This window comes from Festucalex cinctus, chromosome 6, assembly GCF_051991245.1.
Source record: "Festucalex cinctus isolate MCC-2025b chromosome 6, RoL_Fcin_1.0, whole genome shotgun sequence".
Lineage (NCBI taxonomy): Eukaryota > Metazoa > Chordata > Actinopteri > Syngnathiformes > Syngnathidae > Festucalex > Festucalex cinctus.
Genome location: NC_135416.1, coordinates 6,582,124 through 6,602,030, shown reverse-complemented (window position 1 = coordinate 6,602,030; position 19,907 = coordinate 6,582,124). Strand labels below are relative to the sequence as shown.

At 38.1% G+C, this 19,907-nt stretch overlaps 1 protein-coding gene across 4 annotated transcripts in view; it reads left to right on the top strand.

Moving 5' to 3' along the window:
• Positions 1 to 19,907, top strand: part of npnta (nephronectin a) — a 49,667-nt gene that overhangs the window by 4,597 nt on the left and 25,163 nt on the right. For 2 of the 4 annotated variants that reach the window (XM_077523968.1, XM_077523970.1), the window contains exons 2-4: positions 5,371 to 5,471; positions 13,476 to 13,526; positions 16,311 to 16,403. In XM_077523968.1, the coding sequence (XP_077380094.1) occupies positions 5,371 to 5,471; positions 13,476 to 13,526; positions 16,311 to 16,403 (245 nt within the window). The remainder of the gene's footprint in view (positions 1 to 5,370; positions 5,472 to 13,475; positions 13,527 to 16,310; positions 16,404 to 19,907) is intronic. The other 2 variants (XM_077523969.1, XM_077523971.1) reach the window with 1 other exon arrangement.

Below are 19,907 nucleotides of genomic sequence, written 5' to 3'. Positions count from 1 at the left end.
TTGTGTGTTTGTTTGTTTGTTTTTGTGGCAGCGTACACCACAACAAGCAGTATTTTGGAAGCTACTGAATAATACTTTTAAAAAGAAGTCAAGTGTGCTTGCTTCAAGCTGTTTATTGCCCCTCTGGTTGAGTTTTACTATAAAACTATTAAACAAAGAATTGTGTATTCAACTAAACACTTTTTTTTTTTTTTTTTTGCAAAACAAACAGACGGGAATAAAAAATAGAATCAGTGTCTCTGTGATAACCTTCTTAGACACATGCAGACAGAGGTGTATGCTTCTCCTTTGGAACTAATGTTACTGCAGCTTACTGATTAATTTATGAGACTCTTCTTCATGTGTACACATGCATATATTATACTGCCCCCTGGTGCACACACCAGAAGGGGCTGCCCTTAATGCTCAAATGGTTTAACTTTTTAAATTCTATTCATGGTACTATTGTATGTTTTTTTTTTTTAAATAATGATAATAATACTAATACTAATAATAATAATACTAATAATAATAATAATAATAATAATAATAATAATAAATACTATGCAGTGCTATTTTTCTTATTAAAAAATGGTACAAAAAATGTTTTTATGTCTAGAATGAATTAATATGTGTCGTTGCTCTACCCTAAAGGGACTAATGACATCTTTGCTACATTCAACAAAGAGATGCACTTTTTTTTGGCGCGTGTCAAGAGTTTATTTATGTATATATATATTTTTCATACAAAAGATGTCTGTGAATGCAAGGTGGTACAATGGGGAAGCAAGAACAATAATCCGGTGCAGATGCCGTCGTTCATGTTCCAACACGAAGAGTGTTGGCGCAGGCGTGGAAGATGCCTGCGCCGCATCCTAAAGAATGCGCGTGACTGAGATCTCCATCTGCTTCTGTAAAGCTGGAGATATGGATGAGGATGTTGATGTATGTTCATGAGGCAAACGCACTAACCAGTACTACACCATACTACCTGCTTATTTTTCTTCTTCTTCTTCTTCTTCTTCTTCTTCTTCTTCTTCTTCTTCTTCTTCTTCTTCATCAAAAGAAAGAAATCTCTTCTTTCATCAGGAAAAAAAAGTATTTTTCTATCTGCTTCCGTTTTGCAGCAATTAGCATTAGAAGAGAGCTAAGTTTCATCAGTTCTCACAAATCTATTCAAAATTGTAAAGTAATTGAGCTTTTTTTTCTACATGGCCCTGGTTGATCTCCTTTGCTCTGCTGCCACCTGCTGACCGTTTGTGTAATAACTACCATTAAGCAACCGTTCTTTGCAGTTGAGAGGCTGCATCAAAGCCTTCTGTATGCTCTAGCACAGGGGTGGCAAACTGCGGTCCTCGAGGGCCGGTGTCCTGCAGGTTTTGCAGATTTCCCTACTCGAAGTGCAGCTGATTCCAATTAACAGGCTCGTTATCAGGTTTCTGCAGAGCTTGCTGATGAGCTGATCATGAATCAGCTGTGTTGAAGAAGGGAAATATCCAAAACCAGCCTGACTGCGGCCCTCGAGGACCGGATCTTGCCACCCCTGCTCTAGCATAAAAAAACACACCAAAATAACGTATAAATACGTCTTTGGGACACATAGAACATGAAAAAAAAAACGTATTTACACGTTATTGGGAGCAAATGAGTTAAAAATGTAAATATTATGTGGAAGCGAGAGAACAGATTAGGACGCATTGTAATTAATTTCTGTCTGCCATATTATTTACGACACATCTTACCGGCGGCGTAATAGCACTGACGGATTTCTTGCATGGGCCACGGCGTGTGAGTGTAATGATCATTCATGTACGCGGCCATATTGTACGGTATTAACACGGCGGATGATGGAGTGGTTTGTCGCCATTCTCATAATTTGCCCTTCTTTATGGCTCAGGTCTGATATGAATTCATTGAGAGTACATCCCCACCTCCTGAGTGTGTGTGGGGGTGGGGGTGGTTTGGGGAGCCTTTTATTACCTGCTCTCCCCTCGCTTATTGCCTTTTGGAGAGCGCTCCTAACAGGCTTATCCTCGTGGCCCTGAAGGGTCCTTCACGGCCCACATCATTTTGCTCGGGCGCACGCACGTACGCAAAAGAAAAAAAAAAAAAGAAGCGCCGCTTTTCATTCCACCCCAGGCAGTGGTGACAGCTGATTTCCTGTCTTGTAGCGTAGCCCAGCAACAACAATAAGACGACCAAGTTGACTCCCGCCGGGTGATGCTGTTGTCTGTGTACGGCACGTTTGGGCTTTCCGGGGCGCCGAGTCATTGTGCAACGTGAAGCAATGTGAGGCCCCAAAAGTCTTGACTCTGAAGCTTAATGAAAAGGCTAAAAACAAGGGAGAAAACAGTGAAATATTTTTTATTTTTTTATTTTTTTTGAGAGAGCTCAGAATTGTTCATCTTACTGATTCAACATTTTATCATCATTGCTCTCTCTTTTTTGTGTGCGTATGTGCGCATTTGTGTGCGTGCATGTGAATTTGTGTAAATTTGTAATCATTAGTTCACCTAAAACCTAATAAAAATCCCATTACTCTTCACTTTAACCAGATACTTCAGAGTTTCGCAAGAGTCGTGAAGTTCTGAAGGTCAGGAGACCAGAGGAAAGGTCAAAGGAAAGAAAGATGAATATAAGTGAAATCCAGCACCAACTAAACACCGTCTGCCACCTACATTATGGCAATCCCAGAAACCTCTAAATCCCAACAGATTAAGGAGATCTCAATGGACCAGAGGAAAAACTAAAGAGAGGAAGGAAGGAAGGATACAGTGAAATGTTAAAAACCCAGCAACATGATCAGCCCCCTCTTTTTTTTCCACTCCATCCCATTACAAAGTATAATGAAATGAAAAAATAAAATAAAAAATAAGCCCCTACGGCACCGTTGGTGTTGGCCAAATGCACTTGTGCACTCTAAACATGGTTGGGTCAAAAATAACCCCAATTAGGTCAAAAATCGACTCACCCAAATTTTTTTGAATTATTTAACAAATTAAATGAACAAAATTATTGACTTCAATTAGTTAAAAAATTAATCCACAAAGCCACCGATTTTCTTGAGGTGGGTGGGGGCTTGTTTTGTGGGTTATCTTTTTGCCCCAACTTTTTGGGTTAATTAAATAAACCAACTGAATTTGGTTTAAAAAAAAACAAAAACAAAAACTGACCCAACTTTTTGAGTTATTTAATCCAAAATTTTGCAGCAAATTAAATAATAACCCACAAAGCAACCCAATTTGTTGATTATTTATGTATTTATTTATTTATGTATTTATTTATTTATTTGATTGGTTATTCATTTGACCCAACTTTTTTTTTGGTTAAATTGAATAACCCAAATAATTTGGGCCCAAAAAAAAAAATGAACTGACCCAACTTTTTCAATTTAACCCAATAAATTAATTAATTAATTACTAACCCACAAAGCAACCCAATTTTGGGGTTATTTTGTGTGTGTTTTTTTTTTTTTTTGACACATCTTTTTTAGAGTGTGTAATTAATCCTTTTTAGATGCTCAGTTGAAGTCTCAAGAGATTTAAGGAGGCATTTGGAGGATTGTTTGTCATTAATGGGGTCGTATCGTCAAATCCCCGTCGCCGCCACTTTTCATCCTACTTTTTTTTTTTTTTTTCACCTGAGCGACGTGATTGGCAGCCGGGCATACTTTGGGAGGCTCTCATTAGCATTTCATCATGTCGCCATGAAGGCACTAACAGGCCTCCTGAATGCTGAGTGACAGTCGCACTTGGCTGCGAGGCACAAACAAAGCGGCTTTTGTCTTGCGGAGCTATATAAAGACGACCTGGTGGTGGATTAGCGGTAGCCCGCCAAGTGCTATGTGACAAGCTGTATGGTTTTGCATCATGTGGTGAAACCTCCAAAAATAAAAAATAAAGATGCTTCTTAAACTCAGACATCAGCATGTCCTGCGATACTGCATAACAGTGGCTTGACATCACTGACAAAATTGTTTACCTGCACGTGGCTCTTTCCTGGCTAATCAGTAAAATATGGTTAAAGTGGCTAATAATCATAAAAGAATGGAATGTGTGCTGCAAAGAGGCAGTCTTGCGATCTTACAACTATTTACGACATCCCTCGATTTATTTTCAGCTTCAGGATTAATTAGGATTTTTCTTTTAAGGAAATAAAGAGTAAAAGCTAAACTATCTGACAGTGCAACCTTAAACCCAACATGCTTTTGTCATCGTTTATCAGGTGGGCCAGTACCAGCTTTATTTTGAAGGGATACTTGACTCATTGAGCCATTTTCTGCAGTAAAAAGTTAACATTTTGTCTATAATTAATGTAGTAACGTCGTTATTTTTCATGTACAATTAGTACCTTTAAAAAGTATTTTTTCTACTTGCTTTCGACTGATGATGACATCACCTGTGCTGAGGAAGTAGGTAACGGCCAATCATGGCTCAGTTTACTGACTAGACCCAGAAAAGAGGTGAGCCATGATTGGCCATTACCTACTTCCAGCACAGGTGATGTCATCATCGGGCGACAGCAAGTAGAAAAATTACTTTTTAAAGGTATAAATTCCATCCATCCATCCATCCATTTTCTTGACCGCTTATTCCTCACAAGGGTTGCGGGGGGGTGCTGGAGCCTATCTCAGCTGGCTATGGGCAGGAGGCGGGGTACACCCTGGACTGGTCACCAGCCAATCGCAGAAGGTATAAATTGTAGATGAAAAATAATGAAGTTATCAAATTCATTCTGGACAAAATATTAACTTTTCACTGCTGAAAATTGTTCAATGAGTCCCTTTAAGACATCAGATCATCGTGGACAAACCAATCACGGCTCAGCTTCAGAAAATAGGTGAGCCGTGATTGGTCGTTACCTGAGCCCTGAGCAAGTGTGATGTCATCTTCACTCGACAGTAAGTGGCTAAAATGGCCGTCCGCTCAGATGGATGCAAATAGAATACATTATTGTAAAGAACATTTTGGGGTTGACTTCCCCTTTGCGGCAAAAAAATAAATATCTAACATTAAGTCCTCCTCGGCAGTAGTTGGCGCTATACTGCACATTTAAACACATTGGCTAATCATCAACATCTGCGTCAGAAAGAAATGTTCTTTTTTTTTTTTCTTTTTTTTTGTCATTGTGATATAAAATTTTATACGTCAAAAGTACTCGAGGTATCAGTCTGGAAAAAAAAGTGGTATACCAATAATGGTAATATTTTCTCTTAAACATAATCTTTCTTTCCCCATGCTTCACATGTAAACTAACTTTCTCCGCTTCAATAACACCCAAACCCAAAGTACCACGAGCATCTGCCTAATGGAATAAAAGCATAAACAACCCCCGCCAGAACCTCGGACATCTTAATTGGCGGCGAGCTCATCATGTGGCCTGGTTTTACAGGTGGCCGCGGCAGATGGCGTCGTCCAACGGGCTGTGCCGTTACGGCGCCAGAGTGGACTGCTGCTGGGGATGGACGCGCCGATCTTGGGGTCACTGCCAGCGTGAGTGCCGCGATCATGCCTGCTGTTGACATGATTGGAGGAGGAGGAGGAGGAGGAGGAGGGGGTGGGCTGGTGAGGTGTCGAGCTGGGTGGTTAAAAAAAAAGAAAACAAAAGGTGCTATGAATGAAACATGAGGTGGCTTTCGCATTATTACTGTAGATAAAGGGCTTGTAGAAGCATGCACATGCTCAGTGGTGTTTTATTTTTTATTTTTTTAATGGAAAAAAACGCCGCTTTTCCACTGTTGGCTGTCGCTAGAGGGGGCAAAAATACACTTTTTACAGATAAAAGACACACGAGTTGGGAAACTACGGAAGCGTATTGCATTCACTTGGGAAAGAAAAACTAATTTTTGGGGGGGAATTTTTATGTGTGTATTTATTTATTTATTTTTTAATTTTCTGTTTTTCTGAACATTTTTTTTCCCTGTTTTACTGCATTTCTTTCTGTCATAAAAAATATTCTGAAAAATGGAAAGTGGGGGGGGACTATTCAGAAAAAAAAACAGGAGGGAAAATTACTCAGAATAACAGAAAAAAAATATTCAGAAAAACAGTGGAAAAAAAATAATTTTAAACAAAACGAAGGGAAAAAAATCATTCAGAAAAATGGAGCACCAGCTGTTGTTTTTTGGAGTAATTTTTTTTCTTTACCTCAGAACTCCAAATAACTTGTTGGCAGGCACTTTCCCCGCATGCAATACGCTTCCATATAAAATTTAACTGTTGGTTTACCAAAATCATGCTGATCGATTGACATATTTGTACTTACCTTAAATGAGCCAGCAAGTGATACAGTTGAAGGTACGTTGGAGGTATGTGGGGAAAAGTCCGCCATTTGCGAGTCTGCAACAAGTCACGAGGAGTTCAGAGGCAAAAATAAATAAATAAACAAATTACTAAATTTTTATTTTTTTTAAATAATTATTCCCACTGTTTTTCTGAATATTTTTTTCCGTCCTCTTCTTTTTCTGAATAATTCCCCTGTTTTTCAGAATTTTTTTTAAAGACAGAAAAATATGCAGAAAAACAGAAAAGAAAAATACAATAACTAAAAAACAAAAAACAAAAAAAAAAAAAACGTCAAAAGTGACACTTGGGCAATGCACAATTCTATGACAGAATAAAGACTTATATGATGAAAAAAGTGTCACAAATGCAGCACCTAAATACAAGTCACCTAAGAATGCCAATTAAAGGACCATAGCAACTGCATAGCAACTGCATAGTAACTGACAGCTTGATCATCATCATCATCATCATCATCACACCATTACTCAACCCAAAACACTGATGTAAAGAAATGACTGGCAGAAGTGCATTCAATTCTTGTAATGCTAACATGCTAATGAACTCTATATAGCCTACAGTGCCGCTGCTTCGCTTGTCGAGTGCTCTGCTCAACTCGTAAGTCTTTTCTACTACAGGAAATGAATGGTTCCTTAGTTGGCTAGCTAACTACTTCACTTATCTTAGCATAGATGGGGTACACTGTCTAAAAGTGGTGGAAAAATGCTCACTTCCTGTGGTGAGAAAAGGCTTAAAGGGTTCAGAGCTCTGCATGTTTGTTGTTGTTTTAATCCAGTCCATTATTTGTGTTGAGTTTATTTTTTGTGTACATGGATGTACAAAAGATGTCACACGCTGCTGTTTGTAGTCCGAGCTGGGCTCCTTGATGAATTTATGGCGGCGGGCCATCCTCTGGCTCGGAGCTTTCCGGCGAGAAAAGAGTGAACTCATCCTGGCCCCAGCCATGTTTTAACATTCTTTGGTCTTTTCTTTCAGTCCAGATTAATTTAAGGTCCTTCCAAGACAAATCTGCCTTTTTAATCCTCACCCTGAACCCAAAACAAAGCGTGATATTGTCCCCCTTTCTTCACGTTTGGCATAGAACAGCGCTTTCTCGTGAGAATTTGTAGGAAAGCTCTCCGAGATAACATCGTATTAGTTTGTGTGTTGTTGTTGTTGTTGTCTACTCATTTCTCATGAGAATGTGTTGCGAAAAAGCATGCTGCTATATTATTACTAATCCTTACATCTACCCTATGGAATCGGTATACTTTATGTCATTATTGAAGAATTGACAACGCATGCATCAAGATGACGAACCAAACACAAGCAGCAGCGTGTGACCCTCCGTGCTGTTCCCGGAGTCGCATGTGTTACTTATCGAGCTCATCCAACAACAAGAGTTCAATGAAAGGCAACAGTCGTTAAATTAAATGAGGGTAACTTTCACTTTAATCCACTGGCCGGCGTGTGCAATATTATATTTCATCGTAGCTTAAGACACTATTAAAAAAATTGTATAGTTTTTCTGGAGGATGTCTAGTCCACATTTACTGTTAATAGTTTTGATCATGTGACCACTAAAATAGATTTTTTTTTTTTTTTTTTATTGGAATCCATAGTTTTATAGTCCATGCTAAAATGTATGGAGGAGCAAAACTGCCAAAATTCAAAATAAATAAATGACTAAATAAATAAATAAAAGACTAAAAGTGAACATAAAAATGAATATAAAAATATATAAGTAAAAAATTATATCCAAAAAAATAATATAAATGGAAACAAATCTGTTTTTATTTTCACTGTTAGTCATTTATGTATTTATTTAGTCATTGATTTATTTATTTAGTCATTTATCTATTTAATTAGTCATGTATTTATCTATTTATTTAGTTAGTTATTTATGTATTTATTTAGTCATTTATTTATTTATTTATTTAGTCATTTATTTAGTCATTTATTTATTTATTTATTTAGTCATTTATCTATTTAATTAGTCATGTATTTATCTATTTATTTAGTCATTTATTTAGTCATTTATTTATTTAGTCATTTATTTATTTAGTCATTTATCTATTTAATTAGTCATGTATTTATCTATTTATTTAGTAATTTATTTCTCTATTTATTTAGTCATTTATTTATTTATTTAGTCATTTATTTAGTAGTTTATTTATTTATGTATTTATTTATTTAGTCATTTATTTATTTTGAATTTTGGCAGTTTTGGGCCCTACTGCCAAGTCGAAATGTTATTCAAATGAGGGGGCGGTCCTAAGCGTGTCTTGGGTCGGACTCCGCCGTCGCAAACTGCCCGTCATTGGTCGAGTGAGCAGCTCGGCGAACGAGGACGTCTCACCGGCTTGCAATGGACGACGATCGTGTCCACTGTCTGCTCTCACTTGTTGTCTAGCAACTCGAGTCGCGAGTTGAGGTGATTTATTTTTTGGGATATAATTTTTGAACTATATTTTTTTATATTCCTTTTTATTTCCACTTTTAGTCATTTATTTATTTAGTCATTTATTTATTTTGAATTTTGGCAGTTTTGGTCCTCCATTCAAATGCACTAAAAATTAACAAATAAATGAGTTATTATTCTGTTTTTTGAGTCAAAAGTTGGCAAAATGCACTCAAAAAACAGTTATTATAAAATGCTGTTTTATTGGTTTATTTACGTTTCCCAAAAGGTTTAATTCAGCGAACCAACATTTTAAAATGAAATATGTTTTGTCATTGCGGCTGTGGCCTGACATCCATTTGATTCAGAAATGCATTCGTATTCCTTGCAAGCCCAAGAAAGAGGAAAGAAAAAGGAGAGTAATCACGGCGGTGTGAACATGACGAGCTGCTTTCAGGCGCTGCCGACCTCCACCTCTGATGGGAGGGATTAGACGAGCGACTCGCTTCATGCAACACCTCTGCCAGGATAAAATGGATCACCTTTTTTTCCCCGATTATTTCTATGAACTGAAAAGAAGGCCTAAGAGAAGAATGAAAGCACAAAAGAAGGTGCGAGCTTTAGAGGTTTAACGCACGGGAGACTGAGGAAGACGAGCTGCGCGAATTCTTTGGCAGGTTTGAGCTCCGTGTTTAATGTTCAGACGCTCCGGAAGCTGCGCTTGGAGCTTCTTATTCCGACCAGCTGCTGTCGGGATCATTTTGACCACAGCGGAACTTTTTTTGAATGAGATTCTAGAGGAAATCGTCATGTGATAAACACAGTGGAAGCGCCAAGATTCAACTTAATCAACGACTTCCGATTTTTTGGTATTTGGAAACAAATTTCCTTGTAAGATATAATGGAGATGTTCTCCCTGATTGTGAGGGTTTTCTTCCACATTCCACATAGGTGAATTCAAAAGTCCAAATTCTCACCCATAATCAGGTGGCGACCAGTCCAGATTTTTTCCCGCCTCTCGTCCAAAGTCAGCTGTGATCAGCTGTAGCTCAGCCACAACCATCATGAAGACAAGTTCTCCAAGTCGACACCTCAAAATTAATGTTAGATCACTTCGGTCACGCACGTCGGAATCATTCTATATTTTTCTTGAATGTGTAATGGAGGATTGTAGATTTGGTTTTGTCAGGCGATTAGAAATTTTAATCGTAATAAATCGCGTGATTTCAATAGTTAAAACAAATAATCGCACATTTTATATCTGTTCTTAAATGTACAATAACGTTTTTTTCCCCGAAATTTTCATACTCTTAACACAAAAGTAAATAAATGTTAAACTAATAGAAATATGGCTGCAAATTTTCATCATTGATACAGTAATTCCATAATAATTCATAAAATTTAGGTAAAATTATGTAAAAAGTAGGTAAAAAGATGTACTGTAAAAAAAACAAACAGATATTGATTTCTGTTGGTCATTTTTCTGCCACTAGATGGCATAATTGCATTTGTAAGACGTGACAGCTCAGTGCATTTTTCTTGCATATCAAGAGGTATCTAATCTTAACATGAAATAACTTGTGAAATTCTGCACATTTTTAAAATTGTAAAATACAACGAGACTGACTTCACACTCCACAAATATATGCATTATTATTAATTTTATTACTGGAATTCCCCCAGTACAGATTTTCCAAGTAAGGGCTCTCATTAATTGCACATTTAAAAAAGAAATGGTGGTGTTAAAAGAACTTTAAATTAACACAGTAATATTGATACCCCTATTTTTAACATTTTAGAAAATTCCCCAAACCTGCGAACGATTTGCACATTACAATGTTCGACTGTATATTTTTTCGGGAAATGTTGGCCAAATAGCCGTCGTATGTGTTCTGCGGCACATTATTTGCAATAATCCAAACCACATGCCAAAATTGGCAATTTTTTTATTTTTTTTTTAAATTTTTTTATTATTATACCGCTGGTCAAATGATCTTGTTGTTGTAGCAAAAAATCAATTATGGGTCATTCCAACCATGTCCCATCCATTAATGTCAACGCATTGTTGTGGTTACAGAAAAAGAACACAAGCAGGTCCAATATCAATACAGCGATGAATAATATTGACCCGTCTTGTTGTGGCGTAACCTCATACGGTAGAATGAGATTAATTGTCGTCCCAGACGGGCTACGTATTGGCTTCCCGGTGGGCTCCAAAGCCATTGAGACAAGGATTTTGTTTGAGTGGCTTTGTTTGGACAAACACAAAGATTATGTTTCCACTCGGTCACTTGAGCTTTGAAAGCGGCGATTTAAAAAAAAAAAGAAAAAAAAGAAAGAAAACTGGTAAAGCGATACCATTTTAGTTTCATTTTGTCATGATGATCTGTGGGCGGCCTTCTTATCGCTTCATTTTTCTCGGGTTCCACTTTAAAATGCGTCTGCTTCATGAGCTGATACACAAAACAAATGAGCAGAGAGAGATTAGTTGGTGGAACAAAGCAGCATTTTTAGTTTCACTTTTGCGACCCTTTGAATTTATCAAATAAAGAGCGATGGTGGAAAGGTCCCAGGCAATGAACGGTTCAAAACAAATATCATCATGTACAAAAGTACTGATTTATCAAAAGAGAAAATATTTCAAGGTGGATTGCCAAGTCTGAAGAGGGGTTATGAAACAAACCACAAACACAAAACATCTGCAACAACATCTGAAGCTGCAAGCGGTAAGGAACGGGCCTTCTTGCACCCTTTTTTTTTTCTTGGACAATTCCGGAAACGATCATCAAACTAATTAACGCCATTTTCCATCCACATGGCAAAAGCATTTTTACCGCCATCCATCTTTTTCGGATACCTGCTTCCGATTTGGATTCATTTAGACCAGGGGTGTCAAACTCAGCTTAGCTCAGCGGCCACATGGAGGAAAATATATTACCAAGTGGGCCGCATTGGTAAAATAATGGTATTCAGTATAACTTAAAAACAATTGCCGTCAAATTCTACGCAGATTTTCGCTATTTGTGGGCCAAATTACGGAGCTCAACTGTAATAAAAGAAAAAAAAACTTGAATGCAAATGGAAGACTTTGCCTGTATGTGTTCTGGACATGTTAAATCGACCTGTTCTGCATATATATTGTTCCCAGAATGCATTGTGTGGCGCAGTTAACTCATTCACTTGTCGCCATTTTCACTGAAGCAATCCCCTTTACTGGATTTTGACTGATTTTTGCAAGGCCCACAGAAAAGAAAGATTAGTCTCTTTCATCAGGATAAAAAAAAAGTATGTTTCTATCTGTTTCCGTTTTGCAGCAATTAAGCATTAGAATATAGCCAAGTTTCATCATTATTTACACTCCTGGTGAAAACTCTGGCAAAAAGAGCTTGTTGCAACATGGCCCTGGTTGATCTCTTATACTCTGCTGCCACCTTCTGGCCATTTTTGTAATAGCTACCATTGCTTCAACGATTCTCTTCAACTCAGAGACTGCATCAAAGCCTTCTTTCTGTATGCTCTATCATAAAAAAACAAAACAAAAAAGAACATATAAATACGTCTTTGGGACACTGTTAATATTTAAAATAGACATTTTGGGGAGCAAATGAGTTAATGACGTTATAAGTATGTTAATCCTTGTCATATCCATTTGTGTTACCAGTAATTGAATTTGGGTCAGATTTAACACATTTATGTCAGTCTATGATTTAAAATAATAATAAAAATAATAACAATTAAACAAACCGTAACTTTTATATGTGTGTAAAATCATGACATCCAGGGTGATTCCAGGACGTTGCTTTGCTCATCTGAGGACTGCTTGTGAAATTACAAATTTATATGTTTTGATTGTGGCTGGCTGATTAATTGGTCCGACATTACAAATGTATTTTTTACTTTCCAAAATCGTCTCGCGGGCCACATAAACCCCTTTTGCGGGCCTGATCCGGCCCGCGGGCCGTATGTTTGACACCCCTGATTTAGACAAATTGCCCAGTACAAGTTTAGTTTTAGCAAAGTACGAGTCCTGGAATTCGGCCAATATGGCCGCTTTAAACTAATATGGTAACCGATTTGTTCTGTTCTAGACCCCCTAGAATCCATACAATAAAAAAAAACAAAAAAAACGTGTAAATTAGTCATGTTTCCAGAATGTTGAGGACCCTCAAAGGCGAATAATTATTCATCAATAACAATTTCCAAATCGACTTTGCACTGCATGGTGAGAGCTCTAACAAATTGTCCTTGCTATGAAAATGTCGACAAAGTCACATCAAGACAAAGTTCATTTAATTGGAAAGCATGAATTTGGCCGGTCCCATTTGCATTCCTGCTACTCGCGCTGCTAACAAACTAACACATGAGACTCCAGAACTTTATTTTTGTTTATTTGAGGGGGCTAAAAGTCACATATCCACCGAGTAGTTCAGTTCAAAAAGTTTGGAATTCTAATCAAGAATTGTAATTATTTATGCTAAGACAATCATTGGATTACAGCTTGTCAAGTATCATCAAGTTTGGTACAGTTCCATTGCAATTGGTGCCAATAGCGGTTGATATTTGACTTGATTTGAAAATTGGTCTGTTGGTTTAAAAAAAAAGAAAGTGCTCAAATTGGCTACAACAAAGAGATGACATTTACTTTCAGCATTATTCGCGACCAGAGTTAATTTGAAAGAAAATGTAGTCGAATGACCATGACAGTGAACTGAACAGTTTGGTGGAACTGCGGCTTTCAAAGAGTCACTAAACCTCTCACATCACGTTCAATGCCTGCAATTGTGTTCTTGTCTGTCTGGCTGTTTGTTTTGCAGCTCCCTTCGACTTAACTCACAGGCTAGTCGGGATAAGATGCCAGCTCCAAGGTTAGCTCCACATATTGCTTGGTCCTATGATCGCTGAGACAAGTGGGGGGGTGGGCACATCCTCTGAATCTTTATTTATAGGTCCAAAGTCACCCCGATCACCTCGCCACTTCGACTCCAATTGGAGCGGAAGTCCCGAAGAGTCCTGGATTGGCCTGACACTGAATGGTTATGGTCATATGCAGTAGCAATGATGAAATATTTATGTTGGTCTGCAATGCAATTTAGTTACAGGTGAGATACATTGGCTTGCTTTTTGGATTCTGAGTGGGAACGTCCAAATATCTTTGTATATGTTGTGTAAAAAAGCAAGTTGTGATACCAGTAGATGGTTGACATCACCATTTATCACTGTTATTTCCCATTCGTCCATTTTCTGGATCACTTGACCTCACTTGTGAGCTGGAGTCTATCCCAGCTGACTTTGGACGACCGTCACTCTCAGGGCACTCACAGACAACCATTCAAACTCACATTGACACTTTTGTACGATTTACCGTAGAGTCTTCAAATGAATGTTTTTGGAAACTCCCACACAGTGATGCCGGAGCAGCGTTTCGAACCCTGAACTTCAAAACTGCAAAGCAGAAATGCTAACCGCGACTGGACCGCGCTGCGCTATTATTTACTGTCATCTAGAAATGGAAATAGAAGGAACGATCATCTTCAAAACCAAAATTAGCGCCTGTATCGATCGCGCGGTCACTGAACCTAATCAGGATGTTACCATAGTTAGGTGTCCAAATCATGTGCAAACATTCCTCCAGCACGGTGAAAGTGTGTCACCACTTGGATGTTGGTGTTAACGGAAGGTCGATCATACCAGCTATGTTTGGCCTTCCAGCTGCTGAAGAATTTTTTTTTTTTTTTTTAGTCCCCCGCCATGCGTGATCGACGCTGATGGCCTCCCTGATCCCTCCGCCAGCTCCGAAACATATAAATACTCTTGGAGGCCCTGCTGATGGCCGCCTCTGATCTGGCTTAGCATTCCTCTCCATTGAGCTAACTTGGCAACTGAGGTTCTTTTCGTTTGACCTGTTAACGAATCGCTTGGTTCCAGGCGACTTTCCAACAGCACCATGATGGTCCATTGGACATTTCGAGCACATTCAACGGTCTTTGTGTTTGAGCAAAATCGCGGCAAAAATGAGTCAGTGGAGTTTGGGAGGCCACACCCCCAAAATGCATATCTGTGTTTGTGTCCACGCTCACACATTACATACTGTACGCGGATCGGAACACTAATTGACAACTGTGATTAAGCTGCTGGGTAATGAAGTGCCGCATCCTCAAGTGAAAATACAAATCGCACATTTGGTGTTTGCTCACTTGCTTTTGCAGCTCCTCCCCTAGTCGTCATGGTTACCAATGCCAAACTCAGAAGTGGCCCTGTAGTAGAGTGGTGCTCATTTGCGCCTTTGATCAAGAAAAGTGTGATACGAGTCTAATTTGTTATTATTTCACGAGACATAGAGCGCGCGCCGCCTGAAATTAAGCTAATGTCAGTGAGACCAAAAAAAAAAAGACAGCGAAAAGTGTACTTTAATTAAAAAACAAACAAAAAAAACATTAAAATAATTTACGTTATTAAATTCATCAATCCATCTATTTTGTTAACCGCTTATTCCTCACAAGGGTCGTGGTGGGGGTGTTGGAGCCTATCCCAGCTGGCTTCAGGCAGTAGGCAGGGAAATAATTTTGATTAAAATAACATTTTAATTAATTAAATTAAGAATGAATAATTTATTAAATTGATTTATTGAATTATCAAATGCATTATTATTCATATTCAAATGTAATAAAAAAAAATATCTTCCTTAAATGACAATTATTATTATTAATTATCCACACAAATGGCGCATGTTTATTGGCGAGTTTGAAAGAATTGTTTTTTTTTTTCCTCCCTCTGAAATCCACATAAATGCACATTCTAGATAAAACTAGCATTAGCTTGTAGAATCCATCAAATTTCAGGCGCATGTTTCTCACTGCTGTGGCGCTAGCAGTCTTGGCCAACTAAGCTAACGAGGCTAGCTTCGAGGTCAAACATTTGGATAGTAGCTAGCTATGAATTTTGTAACTGAAATATATACTATATAGATAAACAGTGTGTCCTCAAGCAGTTAAAAAAAAGAAAAGTAATTGATATTAGCCAAGCATACGCAGTAGGCTACACTCTCCCGCCACAGTTCTAATTAAGCCTCCTGAGTTGATTGTCTTGAAACGTAGCAGTGTAAACATCAGGAATCAAAGGCTTCGCTTGCTGAAATAATTGCAATTGACAATACATTTAACTGGCGTTATAATCAATTAATTGATCTTTAAGAAACAGAAGTTCAGAACATTTCATTCTCAACTCCTATCGAAAAAAATGCTGTGATAATAAATGGATTGATTGTTTAACCCAAAATGAACCGTGTGAACTCAGTTTGAAATTCCTCATTCATTCTTTTCAAAATGGTCAGACATCCGTCGACACACCGAAACTGCGAAAGAGTCCACATTAAAGCACTTCCCTTATGCTGGATGGTCTCCTATTTTCATGACAGATGGTGTCATAAATTAAAGCGCTATGTTCCTAAGCTGTAAACGTGTCAATAGAATTAAGCATTGTACCCCTAAAGGGCCATCAAACCACCATAAACTAGCTTATAGGATTAAGTCTTGTCCTCCATAATTGCGCCATACTGCTATTTTACTGCTACTAAGTGTCACGTTTTTAAAAGCCTGCGTGATGAAGTGGCGAAATGAAACGTCCTCTTCCTCTCTTGAATTTCCACTCAGCACTTTGCCAGTCGGGCTGCAAGCACGGAGACTGCGTGGGGCCCAACAAGTGCAAATGTCACCCGGGATTCACGGGGAAGACCTGCAATCAAGGTGAGGGAACCTGAAGCCTTCATCATACGGCTCACTACAACTGAATGACTCGATCTGGATGTTTTTTTTTGTTTTGTTTTTACATATGTAGCCTGGTTCTAATTCAATTCATTTGGTGTTTGATGCAGACTGAAAATATTTGGATTGGATTTACACAAAAAAAAAAATGCAATAAGAGATCATTTTTTCAATTTGTATTCCAAGGTATTTCCACCTGATTTGTGACCCATTGGCATTACCAAAGCTCTACCTCAGAACCGAACAGGTGATTAACCATTCAACCACTGTGACGCTCACTCCAGATCATTTTATCGAAATAACTCGCTGAACTTTCAGCTTTCAACTAGTGTTGTTCCGATACCGTTTTTTGGCTTCCGATACCGATACCGATACCCAGCTTTGCAGTATCGGCCGATACCGATACTAGTGTTTCGATACAGATACTGGTATCGGCAGAGGTGCCGATACTGCATTAAAACAGTGGTATCGGTATCGGTGACTACTTACAAGTAACATGCCGATACCATTAATTCCAACGCTAATATAGGATTGTGGATGCAGTATCTTGTGTCTTGCTGGTGCACGACATTCAATGGTATGTGACTTGTTCACTGCATGCCAATCTAAGATATTCTATTGGCCCTTGAATGCGCTAAACCAATGGCAGGACAGCTTTTTCATGTTGAGGAAAAAAACCCTTAAGTATCGGTATGGTATCGGTATCGGCCAATACTGAAAAGCTGAGTATCGGTATCGGTATCGGGAGCCAAAAAACGGTATCGGAACAACACTAACCGATACTAAAGGTTTTTTTTCCTCAACATGAAAAAGCTGTCCTGCCATTGGTTCAGAGCTTTCAAGGGCCAATAGAATATCTTAGATCAGCATGCAGTGAACATGTCACATATCAGTGAATGTCGTGCACCAGCAAGACACAAGATGCTGCATCCAAAATCCTATATTAGTGTTGGAATTAATGGTATCGGCATGTTACTAGTGAGTAGTCACCGATACCGATACCACTGTTTTAATGCAGTATCGGCACCTCTGACGATACCAGTATCGGTATCGGAACAACACTACTTTCAACCCAATTTTTTTTTCCACCATATTCGTTCCTGGCGACAACCTCGGGTGTTTTGAGCCAGAGCACGCTATGGAAAGCACAGTGAATTATTCACGAGCCATAGATTAAACTTGCTCATTTAAATGCATGCCTTCATTAAACATTGATTTGGGGTTTACGATTGATGTGCGTCGCAGCCTGCGCGCCCCCTGATCAAGCCGAGCGCCATAAGTGGCCGCCCGGCCGGCGCGTGCCAATAAAGGTCAAAGCGCCCCCCCGCCCCATTTAAAGTGTTTAAATCACATGATGATCTGGGAAATGAAACCGTAGCAAAGAGCCTTGATCAAGTAAATGCAAATGAAACATGTGTGCGGTGCACCTGCATTAGGAAATGGACACGCATTCCTGTGCTTTAAGTAGGAGGCGAAGACAGACACATGACCCTGCAGGCGCTCAGACCAACAGCGCTGTTAAACACTCAACAGAGGCAACACACAACACAGGAAAGGTTGAGCACTTTATGCCTAACACACGCATACCAGATGGACGAGATTTTCCGCAATAAGTCATATGCATTTTTAAGTATTAATAATAATAACTAAATTAGCTATCCATGCTAGCTAAATTAGCAATAATTTTATTGTACTTTTTTTTTTTTTTTTTTTAATGTGCCCAAACATTACCATGGCCTTTTGTTGTTGTTTTGGCCCAGTTTTATTATTTTTATTGCATTTTATTGAAACAAAAATAAATAAATAAATAAATAAATAAATACAGCAATGCCATAAATAAAAACATTAAGATCGTTTCAAATTGTGTTGCAGCACATGTTATAATATATATATATATATATATATATATATATATATATATATATATATATATATATATATCACCTTCTTTTTAAATTAACTGAATTAACTGATAAAGCACCACTTTCTTATTATTTAAAACATATTATTTTATTATTGCATTGGGTAGATTATTTTTTTTTATTCTTGCTTGCATCATTTTAAATATTGTATTATGTTGTATTGTAATACACATATCGTATTATTTTTCAATGAAATATTTTTTTCTTGCTGTATCTCCTGGGCCCCGAACTGCTTGCCATTGTTTTGCATGATATCCAACATGAAGAAAACTAATATTGACAATTAAGAAATATAACAAAAACTGCTGAAGAGTATTAAAAAAATAGGTCTAAAAGATAAAATTATATTACACTGAGCACATCGAGTTTAGGCTTGAATAGTGGCATCAAAATAAAATTGACATTGATACTGATATTACTGATATAAGACTTATTACTTAAATAAAAACGTCTTGGGTTAAACATTTTTTCCAAGTATTCCCTACAAAGGACAACGATCACATTCAGCCCCCCTCCGAGGCTCTCATTATGCATGACGAAATGCCTTTTTACCGCCAGCCCCATCTTAGTATTTATACGACTTCCTTTGCTATTTCTGTGCACACCGTGTAGATGGGATTGCATATAAATGAATCGTTAAACAAACGGCTGTCAAGATCCTCCTCCAGATGACTGCAAGCGTTTGGGGACTTTAATCACACTGCGCAAATAAACTCATCACCGCGATAATCTGTCCCGACAATTTGGCGGCACCGACCGGTGGCAGAAGCGAACCTTCTAATTAGATGATTATGGCGTGTAGGTGACTTTAATGAGGTTGAGTTGACCCGCCATTTAAAGACTTAGCTGGAGGCGCCACATCTCCAACATCACAACACCTCCAGCTCCGATGTCGGTTTACAAATCCCTGTCTCTTGTTTACTGTCAAGCACCAGAAGCAGATACGGTTTACACTTGTTTAAATTAACTCACTAACTTTGAGGAAGAAGGCAAGTTCAAAAGGAAGTAAAAGAAAACATGAAAAGAAGGGAGGAAAGAAAGAAGGAAGATAGGCAGAAAGGGAGTATGAAAGGAAGAAAGGAAAGTTGGAAGGAAGTAAAGATGGAAGGTTGGATGAAAGGAACGAAACAAGGATGCTATGAAAGGAAAGAATGATGAAATGAAAAGCAAGGAAGGACAAAGTAGGAAGGAAGGAAGGAAATGTGAGTAGGAAGAATGGTTAGATGGAATAAAGAGGCACAGTTTTTGGGTCTCTACTAGGTCACCTTAAACCCTAATTTGAAACATTAACCCATGTTTGAAACCCTACTCCAGTCTTTCAAACATTAATTTAAAAACCCTAACACATGATACAAATCCTAGCTTTAAACCAGAACCTTAGCGAGAAACCCTAATTTGAAACCCTAAACCTTGATTGAAACTTTTATTTGAAACCCTAATCCTATCTCACAACTTTACTTTGACACTCTAAGCCTTTCTTGAAACCCAGTTCAATAAGTATGCTTAACCCTATCTAAATTTCACATATAGATAGACTGGAGCTGTAAAAATCGATTTTGGATGT